The 12124-nt window shown below is 53.0% G+C and overlaps 1 protein-coding gene across 1 annotated transcript; it reads right to left on the bottom strand.

The window, feature by feature from the left end:
- Positions 1–8774: 8774 nt before the first annotated feature.
- On the bottom strand, positions 8775–11144 carry CSF2 (colony stimulating factor 2). The gene is made up of 4 exons (XM_017862081.1): positions 10960–11144; positions 10816–10857; positions 10003–10128; positions 8775–9195 (listed from the first exon to the last, which is right to left on the bottom strand). The coding sequence occupies exons 1-4, from the start codon at positions 11116–11118 to the stop codon at positions 9088–9090; spliced, it is 435 nt and encodes a 144-aa protein (XP_017717570.1). The 5' UTR covers positions 11119–11144; the 3' UTR covers positions 8775–9087.
- Positions 11145–12124: the final 980 nt, after the last annotated feature.

Below are 12124 nucleotides of genomic sequence, written 5' to 3'. Positions count from 1 at the left end.
TTTTTCTGAGATGGAGTCTCACTCTGTCACCAAGGCTGGAGCGCAGTGGCACTTTCTTGGCTCACTGCAAGCTCCGCCTCCCGGGTTCAAGCGATTCTCCTGCCTCAACCTCCAAAGCAGCTGGGGACTACAAGCATGTGCCACCATGCCCAGCTAATTTTTTGTATTTTTAGTAGAGACAGGGTTTCACTGTGTTAGCCAGGATGGTCTCCATCTCCTGACCTTGTGATCCGCCTGCCTCTGCCTCCCAAAGTGCTGGGATTACTGGTGTGAGCCACTGGGCCTGACCAATGAAAGACTTTCCTTGGGAAAACATTAAATATTTGGCAGTACCTACTAAAGCTAAAATACGTATATCCTATGACCTAGCAATTCCATGTCATTCCCAGCATTTCCAGAAGAAAGGTAGACATATGCTTACCAAAACATGAGTGCAGGAATATTCAGTGAAGCTTTATTAATATTAGCCCCAAAGCGGAAACAGCCCAAATGTCTGTCAGCAGTAGAATAGGAAATTTTTTTTTTAATTAAAAAATTTTTTTTTAGCTACAGGTTCTCACTTGTTTGCTCAGGCTAGAGTGCATAATCATAGCTCACCTTAGCCTTGAACTCCTGGGCTCAAGCTGTCCTCCTGCCTCAGCCTTCCAAGTAGCCAGGACTACAGGCCTGCGCCACCATGCCCAGTTAATTGTTTTATTTATTTTGTGGAGATGAGGTCTTGCTGTGTTGACCAAGCTGGTCTCAAACTCCTGGCCTCAGGTAGTCCTCCTGCCTCAGCCTCCCAAAGTACTGGGATTACAGGCATGAGCCACTGCACCTGGCCAGAATAGGGAAATAAATTGTAGGATATTTTTATAACGGAATATTATACAGCAGTGAAAAGTAACGTTACAATGATAATGAAAAGTAACATTACAAAGCAACAACTAGAGAATTACACAGACACAGTGTTGAATGAAAGAAGTCAAACATAAAAGGGTATAGTACATGCTTCTGTTTAAATAAAGTTCAAGAATGGGCAAAACTAATTTATGGTGGCAGAGGTTGGAATAGTGGCTATACTTGGAGGGAGGATACTGATTAGGAGCAGGGAAGCATAAGGAAGGCTTTGGTGGTGGTGAAAAATGGTCTATGTGTTTCCCTGGGTGCTGGTTATTTATATAGGTATAAATATAAAAACTTGCTGAATGATATACTTAAGATTTGTACACGATATACTTAATAATTTGTACAGTAATACAATAAAATGAAAATAACTTTTAAAAGGTTTTCTCCACCTACACAAGAACTGCAGGCTTTTGAAGGAAGTGCTGAACTTCACCTTGGGTGAGTGTCCAGATGATATGTTAAAGGAAGGGCCTGGAAAGTTCGTGCTGATCTTCCCTTGAGGTTGACCAAAAAAAAGGGAGAAAGATTTTAATTAATCATCTCTCAGGTTGAAAGAACAGGTCTGGGCCAGAGATAACATCAGCAGCACCAACATGAAACTGTTTCACTGCTCTTTTCTTAAACCACAGTGAAAATAACTTTTGAAGCTGCATTTTTCCTGGCAGTCATGGTGCAGGGTCCCCTCACAGAAGGGAAATTGGTCAACTGTTTCCAAGAGTGAGGCCTGTGTCCAGCAGCCCTTTAGAGGACCCAGAGAGGGGATTTCTGTGGGGCCAGCCTCAGCGACTCTGTCTAGCTCACCTCCTGTGTGGTCCTGAGGAAGTCCTTGCCCTCTCTGGGCCTTGAGGCTGGGGAGCTTCCAGCACAGACAGTAGGTGAGATGGCTGCTCATCACCCCCAGCTCCCATCTTGGGGGCTGCCCCTGTTTTGACTTGCTCTGCAGACTGCATGTCATGAGTGTCTGGCCTCCCCACCCCTCTGAGGAACAGGGCACCCATCAGGGTATTCTCAGCAGTAACAGGTTTTCCCAGCTCTGCATCTGCCTGGGCTTAATGGTGTCAGGGCGAACTGGTCTTGGGCTGGGGTCTTTCCATTTCTGCCTCACCCCTACTTCACAGATAAGAAAACTGAGGATAGAGAGGGACCCATGCACCACATTTCTTGTGAAGCCCATGTAACAAAGTGGGAGAATCCACGGCAGGAGCCGTTGAGTCCAGGGACACCAGCCATGTACCTTCAGCACAAACCAGCAGCTGGCTTAGAAGCCTGGGACAGCACAGTGTGGTGCCTGCAGCCCCTGCCCTCCACTTCAGTCATGCAGACCCGGCTTACCAAACACATACGTATGCAGGCAGCCAGGAACCAGTAGTAAAGGCTCCAGAACATAGCGCATCTGATTACCAGGGCCAGTCCTGTCCATTTGGGGCTGACGTGGTGCAGGCCAAATGGGTAGCCCCCTGTATGGGACTCCATGCACAGGGCATTAACATGTGATGTCTGGACAGCACTTGCACCCTCTCAGGCCATGCTGTGAGCTGTTCTGCCTGTCCAGGAGGAGCAGACAGGCCTCTTCTGCTGTCCGTGCTGAAAGAGGCACCTTGACTCTTGCCCGGGCAGGAATGTTCTGGGCCTTTGAGGAAAGCTGCCTCATTGTAAGCTAATCAAGATGGTCAGTATCTTGGCTGAACAACCAACTTGTGGAATCAGTTGACGTAATGCAGGACACCACAGAGAATCTCATTTAGCCAGGGACACTGAGGATAGAGATTTTCTGTAAGCACAAGGACCACGTGATGGCCACTGACCTGGCCACTGAGCCCCTCTCTTCAGATCAAGCCATGGGGAAAATCTCATCTGCCATCCCATCTCCCAAGTCATAATCCCAATTCCCTTCCAGTCCTTAGCCCACATGGGGTTATCCTGGCAGCTGTGCCATACCGGACCTTTCAGGGATGCCTTTCCACATTGCCCTGCTAGTTTCATGCCCATCAGTTCATCTCACAAACTGACAGATTGGCCATTTCCGTGGATGAAGCTTCCCTCCTTATGTGTGGTCTCTCTGGGTGTGAATGTCAAGTCAAAGGGTATGGCCATACTATGACTGTGACAGAGACTGCTGTGGGGCTGCCGGTTCTCAAGGCCCAGCATATGAGAGAGGGCTGTCCTGCTGCCTTAGTGTATTTCTTAGATTTCTGGTTCCAACCTCAATACTACTGGTTTCTGTAGTGGGAGAGAGTACACAGGACCTGGAAGGTGGTAGAGAGTGGAGGTGGTCCCTTGGGAGGCCCCTGTGAAAAGAGGGGATATCCCATTGTCTTGAGAGATCTCGATGTGTGAATGAATCTTCTCAGGCCACCAAGCCCTGCTCTTCCTCCCAGTCTAGAGCATTTCCTCAGGGCCCGGCCTGCTATAGTTGTCTCCTATGGAAGAATATCGTTTGGACCTATTTGTTGGCCTCCTTGGGAAAGGGGGTACCCAGGGCCAGTCCCAGCCAATTGGGAGTCAAGACCATGCTTCTTGGGCCCAAGTATCTAGCCCAGGGCTCCAGGGATTCAGCGGGCCAGCATCTTGAGATCCTAAAGCAGCAATGCCAGCAGGCTTCTGGGGAGCCATGGGTTCAGGCCTGCCTGGGTCTCGGGTGTAGTACCCACATGGCCCTCCCACCTGGTTCCAGCCCCCAGCAGACTCCCCAGCCCCACTGTCCAGATATGAGTCTACCTGACGGTAGAACAAGGGCACATGGAAAACCCAGGTGGCCGTCACTGCAGAGTCTCTTCACGGGTAGCTCTTTGGTGACTTTGATCAAGAGTTAAGGCTGTCAGGGGAATGAGGGCAGTCACTTGGTTTAGTACAGCCACCTTCCCACTGGTGCGCCCTCCAACTTCCCTGTTTACCAGAAGAGGTACCAGAAGCTCCCTGTCAATCCTTCTGACCTCAGTTTCCCCAGAGTTGAGCCAGATGCCCTGAGGTCCCTTTGCTGGATAAAAACCGTGGACCTGAGTTCTGATCTGGCCTCTGGGGCTGGAGTTCACCCCACCTTTGCAGACTCTGTGGCTGAGAGACTGAAGTACCTGTCCCAGGTCACACAAGAAGCTAGTGGCAGGCTAGTGTCACATGTACCATGCTGTACTGAACATGGCACTGAGGTGACAGGGACATACATCCACACTGCCCACCCCCACTGTCAGGTACCTCAGGCTTTGTCAGGAGCTCAAGGTCAGAAGACTTCATGCCGTCTAAGAGGAGTCTGTGACAGGGAAGTGGGGGGTCTCCCGCCAGTGTGTCCCAGCAGCGCCATGCAGCTATGCACCTCACACACTCCAGAGCCTTGGGACCCCTGAGTACCCAGGTGGTGCACCCAAGGGACAAGAGCTCACAGTCTCTGGTGACTGGATCATGGGCTTTCTCTGGACTGAAACCATCCTTGGCCCCTGGCCCTGCACTAGCCCCTGACACCTGATCCTGAGTCACAGGGCTGCCCTCCATATTCTAGACAATCTGGCAACTTTGCTCAGGCATAGTTGCTGCCCTCCAGACTGATGTGTTCCCTCAAGGTGGAGATGAGCAGCGGGGATCTCGGGATCCTAGGGCAAGGGATGGGGCGGCAGGTATGTGGCTGCCCTGCGTGGCTGCAAGCGCCGTCCGAAGCTTTACAGCTGGGCAGGTGTGTCAATGGGCAGATGTGGCAGACTCCCTGCAGGTCTGGCCTGGGCTAAGTTGTGGTTGCAACTTAACAATTCTGTTCCATAACAAATGGGTCTTTATCGGTCCTGGTTGGGTGCAGAAGCTCACAGTTTGAGAGTTTTGGATCGTAGGAAGCTATGTGGACTGTGGAGTAATCCCAGGTGTCTCCAATAAATTCCTCAAATGATTAGAATTCAAGTTAGAGCTAAGGGTAGGGGGTCAGAGCTTTGTAACCCAGTCTGGCAGCACTTTAGGACTCAAGCAACTGGCATTTCGCCCCAGGCAGGGCCCAGTGCTCTGTGGATGTGAGGTGGTACTAGTCAGAGAGGGGTCGTCATGCCATGGAGACACAGGTGAGTGCTGGCCAGGGCTTTGCAGGCTAAGAAAGAGGTTTTACTTTGAGGTCAGATGACTGTGTTGGTCCAGAGGAAGCCAGGGATTTGGAGATGTCCCTGGCCTCTGTGGGCCACCTCCTCCGCAGGTCCCACACTGTGCCCAGTGCTCTGTGAGGCTCCCAGGGCCTGAAAGGCCCTGTTCCCCTGAGCCATTTACCAGGGCTGACATTTCTGTGGCACCGCACTGGGCCTTGAGAGGGTGGCAGGGCTGGATTGGATTTCGAGCTCCCCAGGAGCTATGATACAGAACAGAGGAGGGAGGGCCTTGATCTTCAAGTCCTGGCACTTGGATCTCTAGTGGGCATGTGCTGACTGAGGCTGGGGAGGCGGGCCTGGGAAAGGACCTGAAATCTTGAATTCTGATGGACACAAGGAGAAGGGGGGCATAGCAAGCTGATAGAGCCCCCACTGTGTGCCCACTGGCACTGGAGATGCAGTGGGGGTTCAGATGAGGTGGGGTCCCATTTGCCCCATCCACGGCCAGATGCTTCTCCTGAGAGACCCGTGGAACTCCAGGTACGGAGCCCAGAAATGGAGCCATCACCCCCACCCTTTGCAGTCTAACAGGACTCTGTCCCTGCGAGGCTGGACTCCATCATGACTGTCACTCACCAGCATTTCCACACCCTGGGCTTTAATGAAGCAGCAGGTGTCAGTTACAGAAATGTGTCCCCAGGCACCACCACCCCCAATACCCACCCACATCCTTGTCTGCCAGCCCAGGGCCAGCAAACTCACACCCCAAGCCAGCAGTAAGTTGTTCCTAATGCTTTTCCAATCAATTTCCTGCAGGGCTAACCCCGGGAGAGGGCAGGAGCCCAGAGGCTGCCTTTGATCCTCTTACACAATTTCCATCCTTCTGTGGATATGAGAACACTCTATAAGGCTTCCTTAAACTTGGAGAAATGACTTTACTCAATAGTACCATTCTTGGCTGAGTCTCTTGGCTAAATGAGAAATACACATTTAAGTAATCTTCTTAGTAGGAAAAACAATGAATAAATAAAAGCAAACTCTTGTCCTTCCAGCCATCCTCTAGGAGGTAACTCTGGCAGGCCCTCCGCAACTGTTTGAGGGGGGGCACAGGCGCTGTGTGGTGATAGAAGGGCCCACAGTCTGAGGACTACCCATAGCGTTGGAGAGGGAGCCCGCAGGATAGGCAGGTCCCATGGCTGTCCGAACAGGGACATAAGGACAAGCAGGCTGGGAGGAGTACCCCGGACTGTCCGAGCAGTGGGAAAAGAGGGAGGGGCAGCTCAGTCACTTCTCCAGGCATGCCCCCGCAAACTGCTGCTCATCCCCCCATCATGGGTTCTCAGTGGGGCTCATCATCCAAAAGAGGCCCTAGGGACAGGGCAAACTGGAGCAAGCTTGCACTGGCTCTCAGTTCAAGTCCATGACCTCATCCTGAGTCCATGACCGGCCCTGCTCTGACCTGTCTCAGACCTGTCCCACGCTGATCCCTGTGCATGGGGGCTTGGCAGACAGCACAGACAGAAACCTTGAGAATCTCTGAATCGCCACTTCCTCACACCCAGCCCTCCACTCCCCCGCCTCCACCCTGTGTCAGTGAGTGGACTTCTGTTAGATTGGAGACAATGCCAGAGAAGAGCCACCTGTGGCCTAAGAGTAGCCCCAGAGACCTTGCGTGTGCAGGCTGGGGGTATAAAAACCCTTTGCCTCACTGGGCCTCTGGTGCAGGGAAATGATGTGTCAGGTTCCCCTAAGAGCAAACGGCAACTTACTTTCAGCTTTGGACAGATTTTGGTGAGTTCTTCCATGCCCATGTAAACCTTCATTATGTGATGGTCCCGTTGGTCATATTTGTTAATGAGCTCCTTCAGGGTGAAGGTAAAGTTCTTTGTAAACTCCCCATAGCAGAGCTCCTGAAACAGGGTTGGTGCTCTGGGATGATGGTGGTGCACAGCAGGGCACCAGCTGACCCAGCCTTATCCATCCCTGGTTAACCTGGCTGGAAGGAGCCCTGGACCCAAGCTCAGGCCCTACCCTGATTCTCCCACAAGGAGACCTGTGGGCCTTGCAGGCTGAGCAGTGGAGGCAATGGGCATCTGGTCTCTCCCTGGGCTCAGGGCTGCACTTGTTTGGGAGGCTCGCCTGCTGGCTAAGCTGGAAGTTCCCTCCCCACACTCTGAACTTTCTCACTCCACCGTTGTTATCTCTTCCCTGGGCACTGACTGCTAGGATCTCTCTCTCCCTGTTCAAATGTGGTGTGAAAGGTCGCGGGGTAGCTGTTTCTTACCTCACTGGTTTTCTGGGGCCTATTGAAGGAACCCTGGAAGCCAGACAAATTGGTCAGGAGCACAAAGGGCCACTAAGAGCAAAATAACATTGGATGGAGACCCAGACTTACCTTGTATGTGTTATTGTCAGCCAAGAGTTCTTTCTGAATCTCAGCACAGATTACTGTGTGATCTTTGTGGGGAGACATTGTGGCTACTTTCACTGGGGAAGAATGGCTTTCTGACTCCCAGAACACATGAGCCAGGAGCACGTACAGGTACATGGTATTACTTGAAGGTGACTCCAAGCTGGTCTGAGCCCTGAGCTTGGCAGCATTTCTGTGGAGAGAGGTACCTATATATGTGAGTCTAAGGAAATGTGAAACCTCTTATCAGTCATCATTGGCTTATGCGGAAAACAGAGAGGACCTTATTGCTGGGCAAGATGTAATTTTCATGCATTTTCAACAACCACAGCACACTTCATGCATTCTTGCCTGTGCTGATACTCAGGCTTCGTCCTGAGTGTTCACCCTGACTTCTTATTTGTAATCACACCTGAAGTCACAGTCTTTCTGCATGAGCATGGAGTGGGTCTCTGGCCAGGCCTGGCGCCATCTGCAGGTGCTGACTGAAGCAGAGAGAGCAAGTGGGTTGGTGGGCGCATGACTGAGGACAGTGCCAGGCAGAGGCTAAACCTGCCATAGGCCAGCTTCCCCAGGCCCACCTGTCAAGGAGAAGCTGGCCCTGCTGCCCACCTAATACTCGGGGCACATCCTCTTCCTCATAGTCCTGGAGGGAGATGAGAGAACAGGTTCAGGAACAAGGCCTTCGGCCCAGCTATCAAAGCAAGGAGAAGGAGGAGGCCTGCTTTGTTTTTAGCCTGCAGGCCATGAGTTTTAGGGGAAAGTGCCTGATTAGATTCAAAATTTCGTATAATAATAAAAACCAATTCAGAAAAATGCTGCACTACAGCCATATATCAACAAATTATGACCTTACATTCTGACTCTCAGAGATTAAGATCACCCATTTTGGGGCAAGTTTGGTAAATATGTTGCATTCTGACACCTGTGGTTTGGTTTCTTTTCCCCTGAACAGTTAGTCTATTTGCTATTTACTTTCGGAGTGGTTGAATCCCAGAGTATGAGGGGCAGCGCGTGGGGCACAGGGGCCAAGGCCTCTACAGGGCGGGTATTTTACCTGATCCCAGGGTGGGCCTGTTCAGCCAGTGACCAGCCAACCCCCAGGCCTCCCCAGGAAGAGTGATGCTCTTCTCTGGACAAGATTTCCCTGGACTGGGACTTCTAGGTGAACTTGAGAGCCATTCTCTGGGGTGGGAGCCCTGAAGCATCCAGGGAAGCCCGTCCAGGTGCGCAGAATTCCTCACCTATGCCCAGCTCTCACCTCCCCTCTGCTCTGACAGTGTTGGCCCTTGGATAGTGCCAAACCCCTGGCAGGCCCCCAACCCCTCCCCACCCCGCTGTTTCCTCCCTTCCCTGCCTCGGGAAGGCAGGCACCACCGGCATTTGATCATGGTTGAAAACAAACTAGAACACTGGACACATAGAAGCAGATTTTTACTAATAATTGTTATGGTAAAACATTTTGAATAAATATGGAGTATGAACTTAAATAAATAAATAAATAAATATTTTAAAAATATAAATATATAAATATCACTGATTTCTGTCAGTATAAAATATTCCCATTCCTCTGCCATGCCTGTATCAGGGTCAGTGTGGCCCAGGGCAGGTCTGGGCCACTCCCACCATGGCTGTGACCATCCCTTGGTCCCTCCAAGATGACCATCCTGAGTTTCTAGCTCTTGTTTCTTGAGAGAGCAGCTCCCCGGCTTGGCCAGCCTCATCCAGCCGACCTTACTCCTGGACTGGCTCCCAGCAGTCAAAGGGGATGACAAGCAGAAAGTCCTTCAGGTTTTCTTTGAAACTTTGGAAGGTGATAATCTGGGTTGCACAGGAAGTTTCCTTTAAAAAAAGAAAATTAAAACACTTGAGTCCAGGCAAGTGGGTAATGTAGGGGAAGCACCAGTGTGTTTCTGTACTGCCTCTTAGAACTCAGAGACCAGGAGGCCCACTCCAGGACCCACCCACTGACCTGGATCAGGTGACACTGCTGCCACCCATGTATTCCCCAAGGAGTGCATAGCTCTGCCGGTGACAGCCAGAGCCAAGGGTCTGACTTAAGTGCCAGCCTGAGGTTGGCCTTCTGGGCAGTCAAACGCCTGCCTCTTTTGGTCCCAGACCAGGGCAGAGCAGGGCAGCTGGGCTGAGGTCGTCTCCGGGCACCCAGAGGGAGTGGAGTCAAGGCCACAGACTTTGCTCCCTTCCCGCAGGAAGGAGTGCCTGAGGTCCTTGTCCATTCCAAGTAGCCTCCCTTCCTTGATCCTCTGCAATTCAGGCACCCCATCTGGGGCCAGAGGAAAGTCCTGTCAGGAGGTGGCACTTGGGCCTGGGCACTTCCTCTGGCCCTTGGGCAGGCCCCAAGTTTCCTTGGGTTTGCCTCACCTCTGACCTCATTAACCATAATGACAATAATGACCAGGACAGGAGCAACTTCTGCTGGGAGCACTGTGGGCTTCAGTGCTCCGTGGCTCTGACTCCTTGGGATGAAATGGGCTGTCTGCCTCCTCTTTGGAGGGCTAATCATTACATAACTGTTGGCACAGAAACCCCTTGGGGTCCTGAACAGCCACAGCCACAGATCTCTCCCCATGTCGACCCCACCCCCTAGATTAAGACACTCCTGCTGGAGGCCCTGCCGTAGGCACTCACCGGGGTTGGAGGGCAGTGCTGCTTGTAGTGGCTGGCCATCATGGTCAAGGGGCCCTCGAGCTTGGTGAGGCTGCCCCGCAGGCCCTGCTTGTACAGCTCCAGCCGGGTCTGTAGGCAGCTCGGCTCCTGTGGAAAATGTTGTTCCTCGGTGAGCAGTGGCCAAGTGCCTGCAGTGGTACAGGAACTCTCCACCACTCCTTTCTGCTGCTGTCCCCAGCCCCCAGGAGTAGGGCATGGGAGGGGCACAGGCTGGGTTCAGTCATACACCCTGCTCTGTCCATGGCAGGCACGAGCCTGCCCTTCTTACTGCCCAGCCCAGGCCACCCTCAGTGGCACCTGGAGAGGATCCCAGCCTTAGGGAAGGAGGTGATTCTCACCCCATCATTCAGGGAGAGGGGGACGGGGCCTCACCTGGACCTGCTGGGTGGGCAAAGGTTGTCCCTGAAACCCCTCTGTGTCCCTCTGTAGTCAGCACTGTCTCAACAGGACTTAGTCTCAGGGCACAGCGAGCGCCCCAAACCTGTAGCTCCTGTCTCATGAAGTGACCCCCGCTTTACCACTTGTCCCCTGGTGACTCCTGGCCCTTGAATGCTAGGTCTGCCCATGGCCACTCAGCTGATAAAGAAGCTCATGTGACTGCCACAGGGGCACGGCCAGCAGCCTCTTGAGCACCCAGTTGCTGCCCCGTCCGCCTGCAGCCAGCTGATTAGAGAGAAAGTGGACAACCCTGTGAGGTGCCATCTAAAATGGAGTCCCCACCTCCACCCCGGGGCAGGGGCTTCTGGAAAGCTATGTCAGAGAGAAGCATCTTACCTGGAGGTCAAACATTTCTGAGACAACTTCTACGGTTTTATTCTGTAGAAAAGGAAAATGTCATGTTATCAAGCTGACAGGCATAGCCAGTCCGGGGCCAGCGGGGTGGCCTAGGCACGGGCCCACACTCTCTCTCTCACTTACCGTCTCAGCAGCAGTGTCTCTACTCAGGTTCAGGAGACGCCGGGCCTCCTGGATGGCATTCACACGCTCCCAGGGCTGCGTGCCGGGGCTGGGCGAGCGGGCGGGTGCAGAGATGCTGCAGGCCACAGTGCCCAAGAGCAGTAGGCCCTGCAGCCACATCCTCCAGAGAACTTTAGCCTTTCTCTCTGTGTACTGGGCTCACTGGCAAAAGAGCTCTTAAATACACAGAGGAAATGATTAATGGTGACCACAAAACGCCAGGGAGGCGGGGGAACTACCTGAACTGTGGAATCTCCTGGCCCTTATCAGCCACACATGGGAACGGTGAGCCTTTTCCCTAGGTGGTCAGGCTCGGGGGTTTTCATTAATGAACCTTTCCAAGAACCGACAGCCCATCCGCCCGCCTCCCTGAGGGCTCTCCAGCCCTCCCTCTCCAGCAGTCTGAATGGGCCTGAGGCTGCCCCCTCCCTCTGAGGGGCACAGTTTGGACTTCCTGGCCTGGAATGGCTGGGGTGGGGCGTGGGAGACACTTAGATAGGGCTCCCCATCCTGTCTGTAATCCCAGGGGCCTTTGGGCAGGCCATGCCTGCCCTGGTGCCTCATTCTGACTCCAGCCTTCCTCTTCTCTGGCCACTGTGAGAGACTTGAGTGTGAGGGGAGCTCTCACAGACCTGCCCCACTGACGGTTCACCTGGGCTCCCACCCAGGACCTGGAGCAGCTGGCAATCTCAGTCCAGTAAGGGGGGACCCCTGCCCCTGTGAGCAGATGGAATGACCACTATGTGCACATCCAGCAGCGAGACTGCAGCTGCTCTCAGCAAGCTTCAGAGGGGGTGGGGCTGGGCCAAGTCAGGACCCAGAGTCTGACCCTTGGCTCTGGAGCCACCTTGCTGAGTGACTCCTCTCTCTGGTTGTGTGAACCTTGACTCCCTCTGCAGAGCAGGTTTGCCCCTCTGAAGTGGGTGCTACACTCCTACATGTAGCCCTAGGAGGCACCAGGAGCTTCAGGCTGGCTTCAGGGCTGTGGCTGCACCCATCTCAGATACAGGGACAATGGCTTCCCCAGCAAGGCCCTCCAGGCTTAATTTCCTACATAGCCCCAGTACCCCCCAACTCCAGAGGCCTTTCTGTGGAAGTAGGAACTGCTTCTGGAAAGCTAAAGGCT

Source organism: Rhinopithecus bieti, unplaced genomic scaffold (assembly GCF_001698545.2).
Source record: "Rhinopithecus bieti isolate Rb0 unplaced genomic scaffold, ASM169854v2 scaffold_63069, whole genome shotgun sequence".
In the NCBI taxonomy this organism is placed as follows: domain Eukaryota; kingdom Metazoa; phylum Chordata; class Mammalia; order Primates; family Cercopithecidae; genus Rhinopithecus; species Rhinopithecus bieti.
The sequence above is the reverse complement of the archived record's forward strand: the minus strand, read 5'-3'. Positions and strand labels throughout refer to the sequence as shown.

Excerpts from the sequence above, each read along its gene's own strand:
- CSF2 (XM_017862081.1), bottom strand. The coding sequence starts at position 11,118 with ATGTGGCTGCAGGGCCTACTGCTCTTGGGCACTGTGGCCTGCAGCATC. Across the intron at positions 10,858-10,959 it reads GAGACACTGCTGCTGAGACG|AATAAAACCGTAGAAGTTGT; the intron begins GTAAGTGAGAGA and ends CCTTTTCTACAG. Across the intron at positions 10,129-10,815 it reads CAGAAATGTTTGACCTCCAG|GAGCCGAGCTGCCTACAGAC; the intron begins GTAAGATGCTTC and ends CATTTTCCACAG.